Below are 24,088 nucleotides of genomic sequence, written 5' to 3'. Positions count from 1 at the left end.
TTAGATTTGTACTTCTGTTTTTCTTTGGACATATGACTGGTAAATCGGTATTTACCGAATACTAAGGCATTGAGTCTTTATCGAGGGATTTTATTTGTCTAAAGTGATAAATGAAACCTCTTTTCGCTGGCAAATCAAAGGACTGAAAAGAAGAAACTGATTAAGAACTGTTCTACTTGATAACCCAGTAAAAATTGAACGACGTGGGGTCATTTTTGTTTTAAGCTCCCGGTGCGACTTAAATTAAATCTGACATTGAAATCCGGGAGCAGTGTTGGTATGAAATTGACCAAGGGATCGTAAAGTACTGAATTGATAAATGAAATTATCCCCTGTGGCCAAAGCATTCGGGGACCAAATATTCACGAATCCCCCAAAGATACCAAAATTCTAATTACCATATAATGCCTTGGCCTCTTTCACTGGTCCGCAAAGGTAACGTCCGAGGATTCTAGGGTGGCAAAACAATATCGGGAGCAACACCCCTTAAAGAAATCATTATTTTATTAAGTCGCTATGAGTAGCGAAATACGAAATGTTCCGCCTGTCGTATCTGCGATGTGACGTTTTAGGGCTTCTTGCAATGATATCGGACGTAGCACTACTCTAGTCATTTATTCTCTTACGCGGTGCGTCACTTCATATACTGACGGAGCATTGGCGACTATCATTTCCAATTAAGATATGCAAACAGGAAGGATATAGTCAACTGTTTGAGTGAAATTTGCATACAAACAATCTGAAGGGGGTGAATTAAATGATTCCCCTACTGGATGTAATCACTGAGGGTGATTAACCGTTGAGATGAGATTTTAACTTACACTACTTCTTCTCCGGTTTTCGTTTCAAGCCGAAAACCGCGAAGTCTTCAGATTTTTCAAGAAGTCTTTTAGGACAAATGGCATGAAGATGTTGGGAGTTATTTTGTATGTTTTCACTTTGATGTTAATTGTTGTTTTTCAATTTAATGTGGGTGTACTAAGCGAATTTACTGACTGTCAGAATCTGTGTTTGTGTGATGGGACGAAGGTTATTTGTGAGAACGCCACTTTGAAAACGGTACCAGAATTCCTTCATAGGAATTTGACATCACTGTAAGTACTTATCAATCTGCATGTATTTTTATTAATTGATTTATTGTTAATTGACATTTTTATAAACAAAAATGCTATTTATTTAGTCTGTAAACAAAAAAATTAAAATTGTACACATGTCACTATAAATAAATAACTTACTTACTTACTTACTATTTATATTTCATTAATGTATAGCAGACCCTCAAAATATCTGATTAAAAAACCCAGGATCAGTGCTTGTGCATATATTGATTTATATCTCTAAAAACAAGCTAAGTATATGGTACTTACAAACAAACAAATTACTTTCAAGTGCAGAATATATTGGACATGTTGGAAGCCTGTATATTTTTACCTGCGAAAAGTTAAGCATTTTCATATCAAGGTAACTTCAAATCATTTGTCAATTTTGTTTGAATACTGATAACCAGGCATTAACCTTTAGTATGAAAAGTTTGAAGGATCGGTTCTATTTTTAACAAATTTATAATGGCAGCAAAGAACCATTTTCTTTCAAATATGGCATTGACTGGAAGTTGAATTTTTGATATAACGAGCTTTTTTCAATTTCTGTTAACCGAATTATCAAATACTTTTTAGTCTGCTTTTCTACAACTACCCATTTATTTGAAGAGGTCTTATCGGTATAGTCTTATTCAGTTGATACCCGGCTCTTACCAAAAAATTATGTGCTCGTTTTAGCACTTGGAACTTTGTGTCAATATTTAAAACCGGAACATGAACATTTCTTTAAAAAAACTGGAACTTGGTCCTCTTTTAAAAAGGAAATCCAAGCAAAATACACCACCAGAGATGTCAAAAAGTTTCAGGACGGGGGCTCATGGAAAGTCGTAAATTTGTTTTTATAAATAAAAGTACCGTTTTTGTGGTTTCTGTTACTCGAAAATGAAGTAAACAAAATCTAGCAGTGCTACTTTATAAGATGAGTAATTAATTTATTTTGTTATAATTTGATTAAAAATATTTTTGAAATCCTTTATCAAGAAAAATGCTGTTGCACCAACGCACCCTTCCTTATGATGAACAAAACCAAAACAAAATACGAATGTATAATATTTTATCACAAATTGATCCTGAACTTCGTTAAAGTTATATTTTTTTATGTTAACGATGGAATGCAGGACAAGATTTGCAATATAGTTACTTTTTTATTGATACATAAGGGACGTGGCTTCGGCAATACAATACTCGACAGACAAACAGAGCAACAAAGAGAACTGCTCTTTATATAACTGATTTGTACAATCAACTAATTGTCCCTATTTTCCCGACAGCTGTGTCAACGAATATTATTTGGTGCGACTTCACAAGTGATGCTTATGGAAGCTCTTAATATTAATGAAAAAATGTCTCTGATCTTACAGAGAAAATTATGTCAAATAAAGTGTTATTTGTTGAAATTTAATTTGAAAGTTAATTTTTTTTGGCTCTTTTATGTAAATGTAGGTTATTTTGAACATTTCCAAGTAGGGCACCAGGATCTATTTTCCTAGAAAAATGTTCGAAGACGATGAAGTATTTGAGAACAGAGATACCGGAAAATCTCTGGTATATATATTTACTTATACTTGGAAAATTTATGAATAATGTACGTGTTTATATTTTTATCTGATATAATGAAGACTATACTAGTACTATAAAGAATTACAAATGAATGACACTGAAGGGCAGATCTCCACGAGCTAAATTTATAATATCAAAAAGACTAAAAATCTTGTTTTAAAAAGATTATTAAACTTTCATGTAAATTAGTTGATTCTGTAATGTAAAAAATGTATTAATTCAAAAATACACCTCTGAATGATGAAACCACATCCTCCTGTTTGATAGAACAAAGCAACAGTCAATATAGCTGCAGATCTGTAGCTCTCCGAAAAAATATATTGATAGACCGGAGAGCTACAGATCTGCAGCTAGATGACAGGTACAAAGAATGTTGACTGCGCGAAATTTATGCGCATACATACATCTCACCATTTAACTTATATGTAGTTGTATATATAACATTCTGTATAATATTTTGATTTCCAACTAAAGGGGTAGTCTCGGTTGACAATGGTTTTAGAGGCGTGAAAAATCTCTCCCCCCCTCCGTATATAAAAATTCCCACTGCAGAAGGCGTTATTCCGCGTGCATATATCAAGAATTTGACATCTGCAAATCTAACCATTATCATTCTTAATTAAATAAAATTTGGGAAAATTCGTTTAAAAAGGCAAACTGAAGATATGCCGAGCCTTAAATTCAATTTACCCTCTTTTCTAACAAGCAATAGCTTAAACTTAAATCTCTTTCGCTAACAAGGAACAAGATTGATCGGTATTTCAAATTCGCATTCCAACGAAGCTAATGAAGATATCTTTTTCATATTCACACACCCACTAAATATCTACTTTTAGTGTTACGATCTTTTCGAATTTTCATATCAAAGAGACCATCTAAGGTTATCTGAGAGCTACATGTATATTGGTACAGCTATTAAAAGAATTTTTATTTTTTATTTTCTGGAAGTAATTTCAATGAATTGTTTATGATTAATTTAACATTAATTTAATATTAAATTAACAATTATTTGGAACAACAATATAGTCATAAGCAAATTACTCAAGAAAAGCCACATTTATAGTTTGTAGAATACTTTGCAGAAAACTTAACGGAACTCTTTCATTCTTTAGAAAGTCGATGTTGGAGTGAAATGTTTCTGGAAAAAAATCCCGAGCGCTCACGAAGGATTTTTCTGAGTGAACACCACAAGCTAACAAAATGTCCATATCTTATGTAATATACATGAACATAGATTCAATTTTGGTTAGATCATGCCGTGAGATCAGAGTTTTAGGGGAATGATAAAAGAAACCAAAAAATCTACACAGAAAATTTACATATACTACATCAGTTAAACCGGTATCATCGGGTAGTGATATTACGCGCAATCGATAAATTCTTGACCCCTGGGGCACAACAGTTGGCCAATATAATATGCAAAGGAATAAGAAGGAGGGTATGCTTTATTTTTTTTCCCTCAAGAGCATAAGTGCTGCTCAAAATTGTCAAACTGTTCACAGCAAAGGAATCATCCTCTTATAGAAAAAAATCAGGATCATAGTTAAACTTGTGGTCCTGAAGGCGGCTTTGAGATCAAACTCTATGAAACGAATTCCGACTTTAGCGGAAGTCATTTATTCAAAAAGCGTTATTCTAGAGACGCCAACAAGAAACGGGTGCAAATTTTTAATTTAATTATTAACAAAGACACCGCGAAGCGGCGCATCCCCTCGAAAAGAGCATATAGATATAAATCAAGACAGAATTCCACATCGATCCCGATGCAAACTATGTCATTTCCGTTTCGCATACAAACAAACGTAAACACACACAAACTATAATAGAACACACTCAAGCGCCTTACATACTCAGTATCTCCTCCGACTCATTTGCGAGGGGATAATGTCCAAGCGCAATTTTGTAAGGTAACCTCTCTAGTTTGTTAAAAGCAATGACTACTGGACAAAATATCAGTTGCAAACACAACTATGATTAATATGAAATTGCTTATTTTTATGCAATCTTGTCTAAGTAAATGGTAGTAGAATAATGTTTTCTTACAATAGCCGCGACGAAAGAGATAGGGCATTGTAATGAATAAATAGTTTTTGAAAAATTATATATTAATGAATATCGTTAAGCGATTTCTTGCACATCAGGTTGGATGGAGTTACTTCAAGACCGTAACGCTTCACAAGGGAAGTGGGAAACAGGGGCTATATGGCATGTCTCTAAATAAGTAATGTTGCTGTATGCAAACTCGGGTGACTGTTTTATTCCACGGGCCTCTTGTTATTTAGAACAAATGGTTTCCCGTCTGGACATTGTTATGCAGAGTGTGGGATCTTTTATCGCTCAATTGTCGCAAAATATCGGGTCAGTCGAGAATGGAGCAGAAATAATGTGCCAAACTTTAATTTACTTTAGACTTGACAATCTCGTTTGTATTCCTCCTGTCCCATAACGGCTTTTATGTTGCATCTCTAAAAGCGTTCCAAAGAATTAGTTCGGCATCCTGTTATTTCTACTATTTGATCACGCCATAAGAGCTTTCATCATTTGTATGTTTTATGGGCCAGTCTTAAAACACACAAGGGGGACATCATGATTAATCAGAATATAACATATCAATGACCCGTTTGTGATTTTATTTTTCAACGATTTTAGGAAAATTAGAATCGAATAACAATCACCATAAGTTTTGACTAGAATATGAAGAATACACATGAAGCCGGATTTTCACGTATACCAAGTTATGGACTTATTTTCATTTCTCGTAAACATCTCGTCTGGGAGATTCTGCCTTGATGATGAGAAAGAAATTAGCGTGATGTATTATGATGGAAAGAGTGACCAACTAATGGGACCCAGTCAAATAGATCACCAACCCATCGCGTGATCGAGCACTTGCGTAGAATTTTTACTTCTAAGACGTGTGAACAAACACATATCGTTGTTTTACAAAAAAGTTTTACATGTGTTGATTGCCCAACAAGATATATACTACAATGTACTTTTCATAAACTGCTGTTATAAATTTCACAACTATTTTTGCGAACACTTTTATATTGAAATTTTAAAAAGAAAAGAAACCGACAAAATTCATTCATTGCGATATCATTTTCTAATTCTTTATGTTCATTGTTTTCTTTAAATATACAAAATCTTTTGAAATTTTACATTCAAAATGTATCAAATGTTTCAATTTTTTTCAGTTGAAAGCATCCTACAAGTTTTTTTTTAATGGTTAAAATGACTGGCCTTATTATCGGGCAAAGATAACGTGAAAATAAAACATAGAGTTTACAGGAAGAATCAAAAGAGACTGTATGTGTCTTTCATATAGTTCCAGTCACCCGCGTGGCACAGTGGTTACAGTGTCTGCTTTTGAGTAGCGGAGTAAGGAGTTGATCCTTACGTCGCGGGTTCGAATCAACTGCGGGAAGTACAGATATGTCCTTCAGATGAGATCGTATAAACTGAGGTCCCTCGTTGTAATAGGTTTTTGCACGAAAAGATTCCTCTCTGCTCAATGGCTCTGAGGGGGAGATTATAGGTATACATTTGCTGCCCTCCAACGGAAAGTGGTGGTGGCGTCCTCATGTGAGTGAAAAATTCTCGAGAGGGACGTTAAACAATATAAACAAATAAATAAACAAACAAACAAGCAGCCTTATAACTCGTTATGCTGATTTTTTAGTTCTTGTCTACCCATAATGCTCCAACACTTGATTCCGCTTTACGGACATAAAGTCGAATGTGGGAAGCACGTGACATGAATATGTGAATACAGTGCAGTAGGACCTACTGTGCAATGCATTATGGGTAAACCGGAACTCTACTGTCAGCAGAGCAAAGTTTGTAGACTGTATTTCTGCTGAAAAAACTGATCACAAAAGTTAATGCTGGCTGCTCAATAAAACGATACAAAAAGACATACCGGTATGTAGGAGGAACTCAAAATGCCTGCAATTAAATTCTATTTAAATGGATTAACGAAATCACATTTGTTCCATTAGCTACTTTTAAAAATGCAGTAGAGTTATGTTTTTCCTTTATAAATTTTCTTTTGTCTATTCTTGTGCACAATAATGGGGAAGCCATACGCAAAACAGGGAATAAAATGCCTTGGAGAAAAAAAGTGTTTACTTTGAATCGGGCATTGATGTTTTATATTCTGGTCTTCCAATTTGTCTTAAATGCATACAGTTTACATTAGAATAATTGCATGGGCAAAATCTCATCTTTTTATGGCTTGATGAGAATCGAATGCAGAATTTGCAATTTGTGCCTAGGTTTGCACCAGAGAAAATCAAAGGATTTTTCCTTTAACTTTATTTTATCTGTTTTTTTTTATCTGTGTCAGTTAAAAGTAGAGCATTGTGTTGCTAACTGTGGCAGGAATTGAATATGTAACCTTAAACACCCTCGACAATCTCAGGTAAAATTTCTAACCCCCCCCCCCTCCTCCTTCTGTTCGCCACCACCCTTTAATAATTTTCAAAAATTTGCATTTATTATTACATGTATTTGTAAACAAATAAACAATGCAAGTCCGGTGTGATGTCAGAGATTTGAAAACTGAAAGTTTTTTTTTTGATTATTGAAAGAGAATAAGAGAAAAACAAAATTGATACAGGTGTTTCCATGTTGTTTTAGATTCATTTTGACCTGGCAACGCCGGAAAAACACGTCATTGTCTGGAAACAGAAACTTGATAAAATACAATTTGATGCACATTATCTTGGTCACCAAACGATGCTTAATGTAATAAAATGAAAAATAATCATTTTCCCCATATGCTCAACAAATCAAAACCTGCTTTATTAATTAGATATTTGATAAAAAGCATCTAGATGTTATATAAAATGTCCTTTTTTTTATGAATTTCCTTATGGAACAGCTGTTGCATTTGCTCCGACTCTTCAAACACCTTGTCTGTACGGTATATAACGACCCAAAGCAGTTAAAAGTTAGTAGTAGTTATATCAGCAAATTTCAAGATATGAAATAAAAATCAACTTCAGTGTAGGTGTATATGAAACTTTTGATTTAATAGAGTGCATATTAGTTGGAGGAAGTTAGGGGGAGGGGTAATGGGGTGGTAAAAAATATGGTAGAAAATGGAGAGGAGGAGTGAAGGGGGATGTAGGTGCAGGAGTGAGAAGATATGATATATAAGCAAATGAGAGAAGGGAAGAAGAAGGGTGAGATGAATAGACCTTTGCCCACTCTTTATATTAAACACAAAGCAATTTTTAGGCGTATTGAATAAACAGCTGGAGTGCAAAGCCTCTTCAAAAAAATTAAAATACATGTGAATTGAAAAAAAAATCACTTTTGAACGGTGTATGTGTTATATACCAATCAAATATTAGAAATGTAACAGCCACTGTGGGATATTACACCAATATTATACTTCTGTTAAAATGTTTCCTATATAAACAGCCTATATTTTATAGTTAACGCACAGCATATTACACCAATAAATTATATTTTTGCTTTTGATTTCCAACACAGAGTGAGCAAGACGTTCAAAATCGCAACAAAAAAATTAAAACCTAGAAATTGTATTATACATCAGAGAGAGTGACATCCTCTAACTCAGGTATAAGTCAAAACTGGCAACAAATTTTAAAACTAAAATAAACTTTTACTTCACTTCACAGGGTACATGTATAAATGTATCTGAATTAATGTCACCCCGTAAGAAAAAAAATCGACCGTACCAGCAGACAAACAGCACCAAAATGACCAATCTTTAATAGAAATCACGTTGAAAGCAATAAAATAATTATATCAACAAAAAATGAAGAAGAAATATACCAATCTCCTATTCCAAATGAATCCCAGAGGAGTAATTCCACGCGACAAAAGAAATCCTTCATGTGGATATCAAAGAAATTCATTATATTTTTAAGTAAAACTTCGAGATTTTGTTGTCTCTGGCGACAATGCCGCGACAGGTAGCAAGTTCTTCTGACAATGCCTTTAGATATTGTTTCTGGGGAAATAGGCATTCGTTTGATTCTCTTTCTTGTTAGAGCGCGAGAAACGCGAATTTTATAAGGTTTCTTCCATTACAAAGTGATTTCTCCATAACCGGAGGTTTCGTCTGAGATTTTTTTTTCTTGAAAGTAGATTAATTTTTAAGTGGAACGGTATGTTGTATTGTTATTTGAGGATGCATGTAGGTTCCTTATAGTTTTTGGAAAATAAGTTTTATTATAGTTTTTGCAAAAATAATTTTCATTTTAAACTAGTATAATTAGTTTTCTTACATTTATATACTAGTAGTCAAATTTTAATCTTTTCATTCTAGTTCAAAAGTAATGGCCAAAGTTTTCGTCACATTAATAAACGTGTGAAGTAAGAAAAACCATTATATAAATATTGCATGTAGTTGAGTGTAATTTTCACCCCAAGAAAACCATTGTCAACCGAGGCATGAACCGAGGTGAAAATTTTCAATGTTACACTCAACTACATGCAATATTTATTATATTATACTGAATGTTTTATACAAATACATATAACAGTGAACCGTGCGCGCATAAATTCTGCGCAGTCACTATTTTTTTGGAATACCACCCGTCGTCAAGCAATGTTGACTGTTGCTACGCTGGAGGGCGTGGCTTCATTATTCAGCGGGTAGTAGTGTTTTTTAGCAAATGTTTCTCGGCCAATCAGATTCAACTAATTTACATGAAAGTATAATATTATAGTATAGCATCAACTGTTCAAAGGTTATGGCCAAGTTTATAGTTTCAATTGGTAATTGTTTGCAAAAGAGGGTCAAGCCCCCAGGCCAAGCTCAGTAGGTCACTTGTGGAATTCAAAGAAAGGTCTTGTTACAAGGAATATGATATACATGTGAAAATGAAAATCATGCACTCAGAAGTTGCTGGCAAGGTTTTAGTTTTTGCGAACAGATAGACAGACGGACGGACAGAACAAAATCTATGTACCCCGAATCATAAATAAAAGAGCATTAATATTTCAAATAAGGGCAGTAGCTAGAAAGAATATTGATTTTTAGGTCAATGGCTTAAAGAACAAGATAAATTTTCAAATTGACCTGACAACTACTAGTATTTTAAAGATTGCCATTTTATTACATGTACGATACAGCGTTATTCTAAAACAGGGGTTCTAGATGATAACATTATTAAAGCCATATTTACTTACTAAAATAAGACATACATGACACCTGATGGAAGCCAAGGGTCAAGGGTCAAGAGCAGGTCGAAACAAATTCCAAACCGAGCCAAATTGAAATAACTCACTTTTAAACGACAAAAATAACTTGAAAGTCAGAACAAAATGACAAGTTGTGTTGTACTTTATCTCGAAAAGAACATTCAATGGCGTAACATTTAAGTTCATAAAATGCTCATAAAACCGTGAATTCAACAGGAAGTCTAGCGCCAAACAACAAACTAACCTCTACGACATTTGTACCAGCAGTCGTCTAAAAATAACTAAAAACCATAAAGTCTGGGTTGTTTGACACCAGTTGATCATTTAATGGTATAAATTTACATCTCTGCCTTGTATTATTCAACTCTTGATTTGTTTTCCCCCCCTGATTTTTTCGAATTCTTGCTCAATTAAAAGATGCTTACATGCAAAGGGAGTTTCAGTACAAACTTCAGTACCATACTTTGCAAGCGAAGCCATATAGTTATACATGTATATTTCAACTTTCTCTCAATGAAATTAAAGTGGGCTTGATTTATGGATTTTTTTTCAGGTCGTTCATCGGAACTGGTATAAAGATACTACAGAAGAATGCCTTTAGAAAATATCCGAATATTCGTTTTCTGTAAGTTGTAGATAAAATAGTAAATATTAATTTATCGTTGCTTATGTTTTCATCTCATTGTCTTCATTGCAATCATATCTTTTGACTCGATTTAAATTTCTTCAAACCAAAGCTGCAGAAGGGGTTGTGCAGGGGGGCCGGGGTATGTTGGGTCACACTGCATGGGCATGTGTGTGGGCCACTTCCCCGAAATCAAACTGGTGCCCACCACCCCCTTTTCAAGATCCCTGGATCCGCCACTGGATCAAGCACGGGACAATATGATGAAATATCTTTTTAAAAATCTTCTATGAGGGAAATGTTGAGAATTAACAATATTCAAGTATTCTTAGGTAGTTCAAATTCATTTTTTTTATTTTCCCGAATACCAAAACATACGTTTGTACTTGAAGATGTCGAGTTGATTACAGAAAGTATTATGTTTCATTGCAAGTGAAACACTTGCAGACATTGGAGTTCATCATTCAGAATTCTGATGAAAACATATATAGTTCACAAGAGAATCTATGCCCTAGGCTACACATAATGTGCAATATCAGTTAGATAGATCACACAGGGGAAAATGTCGGAACTGGAAGCGAGAGGGAAAAATTATGGTATTGAGAAGTAACATTATCCAAAAATGGAGTACAACCTTTATAGAGACCAGTGTAGACTGATTTGTTATAAAGATAAGATTCATTTATCAGATAGAGAGATAGAGAGAGAGATTATTTGTACTCACTTTTAAGCGATTGTTCCTGTCCTGTCCTGTCCTCAGGACATAGCAATTTGTAGATGGTGCAAGGAAAATAAAAGTAAAGGTAGAATTCTCTGAAGACACCGTAGCTCTATAGACCGGTAAAATTTGTAAAGTTGAATAATCGAACTTATTTAAAAGAATTCATTAAAATAGACACGAAATTTTGACTAAATCTTACTGATGTTAGGATGTTACATCTAGAAGGGAGCACTGCATTATATAGTGAATCATTGCATATTGTTATATACTGTCATTCATGTGTAGCAACAGCTAGAGGTCATCACATATTGTGCATAGTCTCATTCAAATACTGATTATAATAAGTGAAAAACCGGGCAAAATATCTATAAAGAACTGGACTATAGTCATTAATTTTTTAAAAAATTCTTTTCGCAGAAGTTTTACAGACCGTGATGTACCATGTCAGTTAGAAACCATAGAAGCGGGGGCATTTAATGGCCTGTACCACTTGAAATCAATGTGAGTCTTTTCTTTACTAATTTAGGTACATTTTATAATTCCAATTTCTCGGTACTTTGAAATTGTCATGTTTTAAATTTTTTAATTACCGGGTGGCAGTAAATTCAAAATTTACAATACCCCTGGTATGACAAAATAATACGTGTTTCTCATCTTCACTGTAATTTATTTACAATGATAAACAAAAAAAAAGTTGAATGTAAAGGTCAGATTTAGTGTAAATCTGCGAAATTTACATGCATGTGCTTAATTTATATCTTTGTGTAAAAAAAGACCAACATAAAACTGTATTGTTGTGTTATGTTTTGCTTTGGCTTATTTCCGAAAGCAATTATGTAAAATCTTCGAACAATTGAACTAAAAATTGTTAATTCCCCCAACCCAACTCTAAATTCAAAATACTGATTCAGTCTATTCATTCGCAGTACATACAATGTATATTCTTGTGAAAATTTGTTTTTAAATTGTATGAAATTATAAAATCATGAATCAAGGTTCCACATTTGCCCAAATGCTAACCCAGCAGCCAAACGTTATCTGTAAACGCACTTCAACAGAAAATGCATTTCTGCGTCATACACGATTTGCAAATTATTGTTTTTTAAAGACTAGTGACCATTTTTGATAATGGAGTAATATTTATTCAGGATTTTGATGGATTACGAATATAAACAAAGTCTGATTATGACTGCATTCAATAATCAATTCCATTATTTTTATAGTTTTTTCCGATTAGTAATTTCAAAAGTACCATTCATAAAACTGATCTGGCCTAGATTCTAAAATGAGAGAAGTAATACGCAGTCTTAAAATCTTACATTGCATGGTCTTGCTCTATGAATATATTTGTCCAATGCACACGCATTAAAGCAATTACTGCTAGTATCTCATTTCGAATTGCGTACAGAACAATAAACGATTTTGTGACATTTTTCAGTGGTACAAGTACGTTATAATATTTTTTTTTTTTGAATTTAATTAAAAAGTGCGCTAATATTTTTGCAACTGCATTTTCAGTGCGATAAATTTAAAAAAAATGTTGACTCTTTTTCTGGAAAGACTGAAATATTTTGATTGATAAATATTTTTTAAAAAGATTTTCCCCCCTATTTTTCATCATCTTTTGAGACTGTATAGCAGTTCCAGGCAAAGAACACATGGTATCACCTCAGAGATTACATTGCTCATTTATAACTTTGTAAGATCTCCGATAAATGTCGGACATGTAATGTAGAACAGCATGCCTGTGTACCAAACGCTGTATATACAGTAAATATCGACTCAGAGCCTTGAAAATTTTTTGTACGAAAGATCTCATGATTTATTTGAGTCAATGAATAGTTTTGCACTGAAAAAGGGGAGATAATGCTCATGAATAAAAAAATTACATCACAAAAGCTAGACTTTATGTCTATGTGAAAAATAAGTTTCGTTATTCATATTACATGTTTGAATTTATCAAGTGTCATAATTTGTGGAATTCTAAAGGCTATATTTAGATTAATCAAAAGTATCATATAATCCAGATTAATCTATCCGGAACGGACCGTCCGTATTAATGAGGCGCCACTGTATTTAGGTCAGTTTCTGAAAATAAGACTTTTTGGCGAATCATTTCGTGAGAAAAACATGTATTGTGTCCAGTTTACTGGGAAAAGTGATTTTGTTATGAATCTTGTCTTGTAAGCTTGAATGTTGACCTTTCATTCATATCGATTCATGCAAAATCAAACTTTAAGTAAATTCTAACTGAACGACAACAGATGTAACTGATCCCGCATCTTACAATACCAGGAAATTCTTTCAGACTATATACACTTGCAAATAATATCGAGAACAAAAAACCACCCAACTCCAATATCAGAACATTTCCCCCGGCCACAGAGTCTATGAATCAGAATATCTGAATCCAGTATGTTAGATTTTTATTGTCAATGACATTGCTATATTCGTGACATTGGCGTGGCATTTCAGATGTAAATTTGTCACAATTCGTCGACAATTTCTCAATACTCTTTCCGAGTTTCGGAGCCTTAATTGAATTTTAACACAATCATATCAACTGTTGCTAGTTTAACCTTGGGAATGCCTGATAATTGAATTTAGGCATTGTTTGTAGCTACTGAGACAAATAGTTATTAATTCAATAAATCTGGCATCTGGTGAAAAATATCTGGATTTGGGGTATCAAAGAGAGCTCAACATGCTAGAATATCGAGGATTTTATAAGTAAACTCCTTGTGTCAATAGGTTTGACAACTATCAGAGTGTCACAGCCGAGGATATCTTAAGGCCCATTGACCATCTGATAAGAGAGACAACTCTCACTGGTTTAAATAACTATTATAATTCCTTTTTAAAATTGTCATCATTATGTTTAAAGACCATTTCTGTCTTTTGCCCCGTAAGGCATGCTTTAAATCAATTGCATTCATAATTGTATTTCTGGCAATGGAGCATCATTGCAAGTTGTATGAGCAAAAAAAGGGGGATTATTTCATAAAAAAAATTTTAAAAGGCGATATTTTTTAAAAAATCAATTTACAAGAAAAAAAAATTGTATACCGTACCATATCGATATTTATTATATAAATACGATGAAGTTAAGATCAAAAAATGTATTTCGGGTTTTGTAGGTAAAATATTTTGATAGTCTTACGCAAAAAGTTTCCAACTAACATACGATCGTCATTTGAAAGAGTAATTTGATCCTGTAAAAAAAAGATCTGTTCTAATTTTCAATTGTCAGCATTTTTCTTAGTCTGAACTTCATCAAATGATCTTGCAACCTAAACACACGAAAAAACTTGAATATTTCAAAACAATTTAGTTCTTTGATGGGGAAATTGTGAAGGGGGATTTAAATACATGTCTCAATTAGATTTGTTTAATTTTCAGTACTCTATCCTATGACAAAGGGTAATTGAATGTTGATTTTACAAGAAAACAAAAGATGCTCTTTGTTTAACTTGCTTGTATGCCCGTTTAATCCTTTAATCATTTCTAAATGACCTTATGTAAGCCATATCTAACGCTTTGTGTCGATCAAAACGCTCTAACGAACCGTCAGTAGCAGACAAATCTCCATTGGAAATATCATTAGATGATTGCAGGAACTGGAACTCCAAGACTAAAAGTCTTGAAGTGAGAGAGTGCCTTGTTTTAAATTATAAGACTTCCACATTAAGATACCATGCTATTAGTTTGAGGATTCAAAAGGGTTGAAAGGAAAAGAAGAAGAAAAAAGAACGGTTTAAATCAATAAGAACCAAGTCCTGGAGAAAGAAGAAAACTACAGGCAGTTCATTTTCTTTTTTGTTTTCTTTCTTTTTTAATATTTTCTACTGAAAAAAAAAATAAATAAATGAGATTGCAGAGCATTCCAAGAAATTTTGAAAATCATTTTCGCTTAGGCGACTTGAGAATTTATATTTTAAATTAATTCGTTTTTGAGCTTCAAATTAAAGAACTTCAATAATTAAAATTCTGTTTATCTTCGTGTATATATACGTTACAAAAACATTGGCACATCTTCTTTCATAAAGATGTATATACTATTGATAAAATGAAAAATAGAAGAAGACGATACGTGATTCCAAATGTTTCTCTTGCTTGGAACCGAATTCCATGCACTTTAGTGTCAAATTAACCTGTTTCTAGAGATGAATGGTCAGTTTGGTATATCATACAATTGATCTTTTAGTCCAATAAAGATTACAAGAATTTACATAATGCCATTAGCTACTGTCATTCATGTAGTTTGCACCGTGTCTCTTAATTGTGTGATTGGTATTTCATCGATACGGCCATTAAGATAGGAGTACAAGTTGATCTCTGGGTTCTTGGTAATGCAATTTTCTTGCACTTGGATTATTCCTCATTGAGACAAATGGATGACGAGCAATTAGATATATGATAGATATTAAATGACCGGAAAAAGAGGCATCCAAATCAGAAAGCTAAATGTGATAACGTAATTTGGGGGATCTTTGATGGAGGAAACGGTAGAGAAATTGGAAATCCAATGCAGTAAATTCTGATACCTGTATTAGTACAATCGAAGAAAAGACGAAGAAAGAAACAAATGAAGACCATATGTTCTAAAAAGTATCTTAAACCATAGACCTAAATTGAATAAACTTAAACTTGCAACTTTGTTCTTATTTCGGACTACATTGTTCCAAATTATAATTTTTAGAGTTTCAAAATTTTACATTAAAACTTCTTCTAAATTACATCATTACATGTTTATTGACACCCCCTCTCAAAAAAAAATCAAAATTATTCTGTGAATTGTAAAGCAATGACCATAATTAATTTTCAAGAACATACTGCTTTCGAATTCTATCAGATCAAGACTTAATTAGCTTCTAGTGACTTGAGGGCCAAAAGTCATCAAAAACAATCACAATTGACAGATCAAGCGTCCTCCGAGAGTTCTGTGATAAAAATTTGATAAACAAACGGTTTACTTCTGCTGTTTGCTAATCATAAATTACCCACTATATGCCATAATTAGATCATGCATCAACGGAACCTTTCGTTCCATTTTGACTTTACTTTTGTATTTTCATAGTAAAGAATCTTTCATATGTTCAGTTACATGTGTTTATGATATACATGTATGCACAATACAATAACTGTATACTACATGTATATTTTATTTTGGCTTTTTAATTTAAGCTGTTGCGGAAGCATACAACCATATTATTTACAACTTTCTAATACAATCGACTGACAACAAACTAGTTGCTACCAAATGCAACAAAGCTCTAAAATCTAGACATTTTTTTTTAAATTTACATGTTTCGTGGCATTGGACCATAAAAAAATTCGCTAAAAGGTAAATGAAAAATTATTGAAATCTTTTTTATATTTGCTCTTTTTCAATACTAGTACCTATGTCATTATTGAAAAAAAAATGTTTGGCAAATGTTAACTTCAAGAAAAAGACCAATGTCTTACGACCAAGACACCTTGATCTTCTAACAAAATCAGGTCGAATAATGTGTTATAGAAGTCTGAATGCTTAATTTTGCAGCTTTTCTTTTGAAAAGGAAAACAAAATACAGATACGATTTTCATATTTTTTTTAGCTGAATTTAGTTTCGAAACAAATACTAGTAGTTTTCTTGATTTACAAATATGGTATGGTAACTTAGCCATGTTCCTTGCAAGAGATGCCATTCTTGACTTTGTCAAGTTTCTTTCTGTGTATAGAATATCTTTATATATTTAGTTAACTTAAAGATGTATTTTTCTTTTTGACTTGAATAATAATTTTTTTTCAGAACGATTGGAGGATGTGAGAAGTTACAGAATATCGGCCCCGGTGTTTTTACCCAATTCCAATCTCTGGAAACACTGTACGTTAAGATAAAAAAAAGTAATTTCAACTAGAACAAGAAATGTATAACTTATTGGATATCTAGCCATTCCCCTCTTTTATTTTAAAATATTAAATACAGTGGTGGTTTTTAAAAATATGCATTTATTTTATTACTTTTTCTTCAAACTCAATAGTATGAAATTTTCGGTTTCAAATTTTTTTTTAAAAAATCACTTTGTTTTCCTTTCTTCGTGGCAGAGATATGTTCAGAAATGGAATCGCCGCTATTCCAGATTTCAGTGCATTTTCAACACGGTACGGATCAGGTTGGCTGGAACGAATGTAAGCAAATTAATTTTAAGTCAACGGATTCAGGCTACTCTCTTAGAATTATAGATTTTTTAAATACATAATTAATAAACACCCAGAAAGAGTTCACAAACTGAATTTTATTTGATCGATTGAAATTATTTAATCTTTCTGCTTGTCTTTGTTTCATGAAATTCCAATTATATTTATTTTTTTTTCGCCAGTGTGATACGCGAAAACAGCCAAATCACAGAAATTAGAGAAAACAGTTTTTCTGGCGTCAAAACACTTGAACTGTAAGTCTACTTATCTGTTTATTCATAAATACAGAGTCACGCGAAATTAGTTTGTCCTTTTTTTCAATTTTCATTATCTAAAGCATTCTAAATAAATCCACAAGTGTTACAATGAAAATTGAAAAAGAAAGAAGCATGCAAGCAAATATCGCATGACTTCGTTTTTAAGAAAGTCGACCGATTTGAAAAATCTCTTCACACCCGTTCTCTTAGAATCGATTTTCAACTGTCTTGTAAATTCTGAATCGTTCATGTTAACCCATTTTCCTCACTAAATTAGCCTGAGCATTGTGTAAATTGAATAAGCTCTTGTAGTAAAATAGCCCCAAAACACCATTTACATGAAATCTCAATGAAGTAACCAGAAGTATGAAGAACACAATTATCCAACCAGTTATCACACTAAGTTTCTAAAGACCTGGTATACACGTACGTAACAATATAGAATACTGTATAAAATTTAAAAAGTTATTACATTTAGCAGAGGTAACCACACAATTGTTATAATCACATTTATGTATCATTTGCATCATTTGAACTTTTTCATTTATGTTGTCAATGTTGATTCACGCTTAATAAATCGGTTCTTCTAAGTATCACCCAAACCAAGTTTAAAAGGAAGTTTGTAATACATTGTAAATTATAATTCAATGCTTAAATTTATCATAAAACAGTTTATCAATAATCACTATATTCTTATAGCTCTCATGATATAGGTTCTTTCTAGGGAAGAGCCAAAGCAATCATATCATTTCTAACACATGAACCACTTCCTGTTTTTTTTCTTGCAGCCGTCTGAAAGGAAGCAAACTTGGTTCCATTCGCAATGGCGCTTTCTTTAATGCAAGCATATATAAATTGTAAGTTTCTTGTCTGTGTGATAATGAGTTATTGGATGTTACTATAAATAGTAATATAAAATTACCGATATTTTCATTAAAATTTTTTGTAGAGATCTTCTAGACAATATACGTCTCACCGTTTTGGAGGATAACGCTTTTCAAGGAATTAGCGGACTGAAGCATTTGTACGTATATATATTGAAAAATTTGAAAAATTATTTTTCATTCGTAAACAAATGTTTTTACAATATGATCTTTTTTTTTTGAATTACAGAGACCTTTCTAATACTGCAATCAAGAAACTTCCCACCAATGGTCTGACGAACATAGAAACACTTGTCATTCGCGAAACAAAAACGCTAAAATCATTCCCAGCCGTTGTTCGATTTAACAAGTTAATTCGAGCAAAGTTAACATATCCACACCACTGCTGCGCATTTAAAAATCCAGAAAAACAATATCCGGCCGAATGGGATGACTTCCGGCGACGAGTAGAGGCCGAGTGCGCCAGAACAACAAGTCCCTTCGCTGCAGGAACATCAACAACTCCCAGTCCTTTTGGAAAATTCCCTCGACAAAAGTCGACTAGGAGAAGATCAAAACGAGGCCTTTACGTCGATGAATTGGCCAATCAAAACATTCCTTATATCTTGCAAAACGAGTCTGTTCGAAAATGGTCGAGTTTTGGGGATGGTGGTATTGGTAATGGAAATGGATTTGGAAATATCGTGAATTCATCAGAGATTGGAGAAAACACGATAGACAGACCGACTCAGGGAGGAAGTTTTGTAACTTTCACTATACCGACCAATTCTACGGGGTATCAGTCACAAGTGTTATGTGGAGAGGTTGTTTTCATGCACCGAAAAGTAGAATGTACCCCCGTACCGGATGCTTTCAATCCTTGCGAAGATGTGATGGGTTCCGAATGGCTTCGCATATTTGTCTGGCTGGTTGTCTGGGCTACACTTATTGGCAATATCATCGTTTTAGTTGTTCTACTATCCAATCATAAGAAAATGACCGTCACCAAATTCCTTATGTGTAATTTAGCGTTTGCAGATTTCCTCATGGGAGTTTATCTCTTACTTTTGGCAGCCATTGATATCCATACTCTCGGCGAATACTTTAACTTCGCAATAGCTTGGCAAAATGAGGGAGGGTGCCAAGCAGCAGGGTTTTTAACTGTGTTTTCGTCAGAGCTGTCGATCTTTGCTTTAACTGTTATAACACTAGAGAGATGGTATGCCATCAGTCATGCCATGCACCTTACAAAACGGTTAAAGCTTCGACAGTCGTGTGTCGTAATGGCGGCTGGGCTGGCTATACGCTGTACTTATGGCGGTCTTGCCGTTAGTTGGCATCAATGGATACGGTAACGTCAGCGTCTGTTTACCTATGGATATCACCAAAACAGGAGACGTTGTTTACGTCATTTCTCTGCTGGTCTTGAATGGTTTAGCTTTTATCGTTATTTGTATGTGTTATATCAATATGTATTGTCGTGTTCGAGGAAATGACTCTACTTTACATAGTTCCGACACCAGAATTGCCAAACGAATGGCAACACTTATTTTCACGAACTTCATCTGTTGGGCACCCATTGCATTTTTCGGAATAACCGCAGCAGCCGGCTGGCCACTTATAGACGTGTCTAATTCTAAAATCCTCCTCGTTTTCTTCTACCCTTTGAATTCGTGTGCGAATCCATATTTATACGTCATAATTACTAAGCAATTCCGGAAGGATACCATTTTGTTGCTTGCAAAATATGGGATTTGTACGGAGAGAGCAAATCGGTGCAAAGGAACGGTTACCAATTCCAAAACATTGACGCATTCTAGAAAGAACAGTTTAGCTGTACATTCCGTCATTCATCCTGCCAGTAACAATTTAACGCACAGTACTGACGTCACCATTAAAGAAAATGGCGTCTCCAATGAACCAAGTAGTCATGAACTGAACGTCATTGAACAAAATTCACCAGTCAAAGAAAGAAATATAAGAATGTTGTGGAAAATGCAGCGTTCTTTTTCAAATTCCATTTCTAGTGAAAACCAAACGGAGCGAAAATTAGATTCGCTGCAGTTTTATGATATGTGCAATAATGCAGACCTTTTACAAGAAGAGGATGATTCTTTAGCTAGTACAGCAATAGGATTTCAGGATCAGGATCAATCCTGTTCCCAAGAATCCCTCCCCGAAGGCAACCAGCACACTCATCCAGAAACAAAACCTAACTGTATTCAAAAATCTCAATCCCAAAATCTTGAGATTGATTCAAATAAAGCAGAGTGTGTATCATCCAATGAAGACCTTAATGCTGGACATTCCAGCGACAATGTTTCTGTAGAAACTTCAAAGTATTTAGACTGTTATAAATCGCTTGTTGCTGGAAATCCTTCCAGCGTAATAAAAGCAGACGATCATTTATCCCGAAAATCCTCGATTGTCAGTACCGTTAGTCAATACGATGAAAAGAGCACTTTATATAATGGAGTCGAACATAGATAGTTGGCAAAACAGACATCCAATTTGTTGGATTCTGACACAATCAGCACCTATTTCTGGATTTTTTGAGTATATATGGGCATATTTTGTGTTTTATCCTCTTGCATATACATACATTAATTGGTAATGACATACATACAAAAAGTTGAAGCATGAAAAATACAAGTATATTTCTCCTTGTGCAACTATCTTTAAATTACTCAATATGTAATTATGATACACTGAATGGTGTTTAAGATAAATAGTTACCAAGTGACCTTGACCTTTGAGATGCATGAATGACATTGCTTATATTCAGGACAACACACTACGTTTAAATACATTCCAATCAAAGGTGTGAAAGCTATGGTCCCCACCCGATCCTGTGATTGAACACTGAACAGACAGACACACTGATGTCATGCTAATTGCAGCCTTCTATTGAAGACATAATGACCTATCGTTACTATTTCTTCTATTTGTGGGTCATAACTTTATTTGTTGTTGCCGATAAGATAAATGTGTGCCATGTCCTTGACTCAAGGTCACCTCTCAAAGGTGAAGGTCACTAGGCAATAAGGTATGAAAAATTTGATTTTAAAAAGTCTGTGGCTACACATTATTTGTTGATAAAAATTTATTCATATAATTATAAATCATTACATGGAATAATTAACATATTTCATATTGATGTCGATGAAGGTCAGGGGATCATTGCGAATGGAGAATCATAAATTTGTGTTTGACCCAAGAAAACTGTTGTTGCATTTACCTTAAACATGTTTTATTTATTGAATGTTTTGAATTATTAAATATTTATACAAAGCGTCGTATTATATTTGTGGCAAAAATTAAAAGGACCGGATTTAACAAGAGGTGTAGGGACAGCATCGCTCACCTGAGCACTGTGGTAGGGGAAAAAAAGCAAAAATCAGTATGGTATTAAAAAGTTTAAATGCTTACTTCCCAATATACCCTTAAAACAGAGGGGGATGATATGAACAAAATTGAATCTACACCAACTATGGACGCTTACATATTTATTTCGACTGTGATTTTTTCCTACAAGTTTGAACTTTCATGACCCCACCCCTGATCCCTGGGGGTCATGATCTGAACAAACTTGAATCTACGTACACTAACAGAGGATACTTCAACATAAATATGGCCATCCATTGCTTTGTAATTTTGTTGTTCTTGTCAAGAAGATATTTTTTTCCTATATACATGTAATTTGATCGTCCATTATGGCCCTACCGTACACACGGTGATCATGATTTAATTGAAAAAAAAAAACCTTGAATCTACACCCACCTCAGGATGCTTCTATATAAAAAAATATGACCAATCAGGGACAACAGGGGATCATATGTGAAAGTCAGGGAGCGACATGAAAATGTCAGGGTCTGACAGGGGAACGACAGGATTTTTTTAAATCTAAGGGGAACATTAATTCAGTAGTTATATATTTGATCATCAATTGGGATCCCCTCCTACACTGAGGGTCATGATATGATTCTGGATGAGATTGATCTTTCCTGGCCCATTGGTTCTTCATTTTTTTTTTTCAATGATGCCATTAATTAATTCGCAATTATCTTCCCTTGGAGGAGGGCGAGGTCCTTCATTAGAACAAACTTGAATCCCTTTCATCCAAGGATACTCTCTCTTAAGTTTGGTTGAAATCGGTAGAGTAGTTCTGGAGAAGATTATATTGTGAAAAGTTTACAAAAAGTCGACAATGACAGACGACGGAAAAAATTTGATCAGAAAAGCTCACTTAAGCCTTCTGCTCAGGTGAGCTAAAATATATCTCCTTTTATCTCTTTTTTAATTTGTCTGTCATTCTGTCTGAGTATATCACAACTCCCTATGGCATCAAAAGGACCCCTATTGATTTTGGAACAAAAATCAAGGTTGGAAATTCATTATGTACATGTATTGCAAAAATTAAATGGTTTTCATGATGATTGCATTAGTTTTCTTTCTCTTAATAAAGCCCCAAGTTTTCTTAAGACGATCCCTATTGATTTTTTGTCAAAAGTCTAGGTCAATTAATATATTTCCAAAAAAGGACTTTAGGTTCTCAGATAGAAACTCAGCTCTCTGTAATCCTTTTCAATGAAATTTTATATCATACATCGTTCTGACCTTGTCGCCCGCGTGGCGCAGTGGTTAGAGCGTCTGCTCTAGAGTCGCAAAGTAAGGAGTCGATCTTTACGTCGCGGGTTCGAATCCCACTGTGGGACATGAAGACCGGTCCTTCGGATGAGACCGTATAAACCGAGGTCCCGTGTCGTAGTAGGTGTTGGCACGAAAAAGATCCCCCCTGCTCAATGGCCCTAAGTGCCGAGTGTAGGATTTGCAGCTCTCCACTGGCAAGTGGTGGCGTCTCCATATGATTGAATTTTTTTCGAGAGGGACGTTAAACAATATACAATCTATCTTTCTGACCTTAAACGACCTCAAATATTTTTTAATAACAATTTCAATTATTACAAAAAATGGATTCCAGATGATATCTGTGAGCTTTTTAAATCAATTTTATATAATTTACATTAATCCTGATGACTGAAAAAGGATCCATATTGATTTGGAGGACAAAGGGTCAAGGTCAAATATTCATATCGTCTGATGATAGTACGATTCTCAATCAACCTTGGACTTTCAGTTGCGCGTGACTTTATCGACACGACATAATTAACGTTTCTCAAAGATCGAACAGATTCTCATTGGCTAAGAAATTAAAAAAACATAAGCAACTTTAAATTTTTGTTGACAACGATGAGACGACTTAAGCCCCACCTCTCTGTCGTACGAAATATTGTGATTGGATCATCAACACACTCGTTGACATTTGACGGAATGTATATTTCAACAGTGAATGAAAAGCTGTGTATATTTATTGACGCCAATTATGTAACGTCGAGAGTACCACGCCTTACTGAAAGTCCAAGGTTATCTGAGAATTGTACTACATGTATAATATGAGTTCTCTCTACGTTTAGACCAAAATACCTTATGACTTAAGGTAGAATCTTTACGATTTTTAGGTTAAAGGTCAATGTCAGGAATTTATAAATTGCACAGTTTTCAGATGATATCTTAAACTTTCTGCAAGCTCAAGGTCACG

General features: G+C 34.0%; 1 protein-coding gene across 1 annotated transcript; it reads left to right on the top strand.

Moving 5' to 3' along the window:
• Positions 1–635: 635 nt before the first annotated feature.
• LOC134239172 (follicle-stimulating hormone receptor-like) lies at positions 636–21,709 on the top strand. Its single transcript, XM_062721337.1, is given in 10 exon segments — positions 636–1,094; positions 10,396–10,467; positions 11,606–11,689; positions 16,981–17,055; positions 17,277–17,360; positions 17,552–17,623; positions 18,415–18,483; positions 18,576–18,650; positions 18,740–19,778; positions 19,780–21,709. Coding segments are annotated over 10 exon segments (2,961 nt in total). The 5' UTR covers positions 636–903; the 3' UTR covers positions 20,980–21,709.
• The last annotated feature ends 2,379 nt before the right edge of the window (positions 21,710–24,088 follow it).

Source organism: Saccostrea cucullata, unplaced genomic scaffold, assembly GCF_032062105.1.
Source record: "Saccostrea cucullata isolate Sc308-1 unplaced genomic scaffold, CSIRO_AGI_Scuc_v1 ctg169, whole genome shotgun sequence".
Classification (NCBI taxonomy): Eukaryota; Metazoa; Mollusca; class Bivalvia; order Ostreida; family Ostreidae; genus Saccostrea; species Saccostrea cuccullata.
This window is presented reverse-complemented; position numbering and strand designations above follow the sequence as displayed.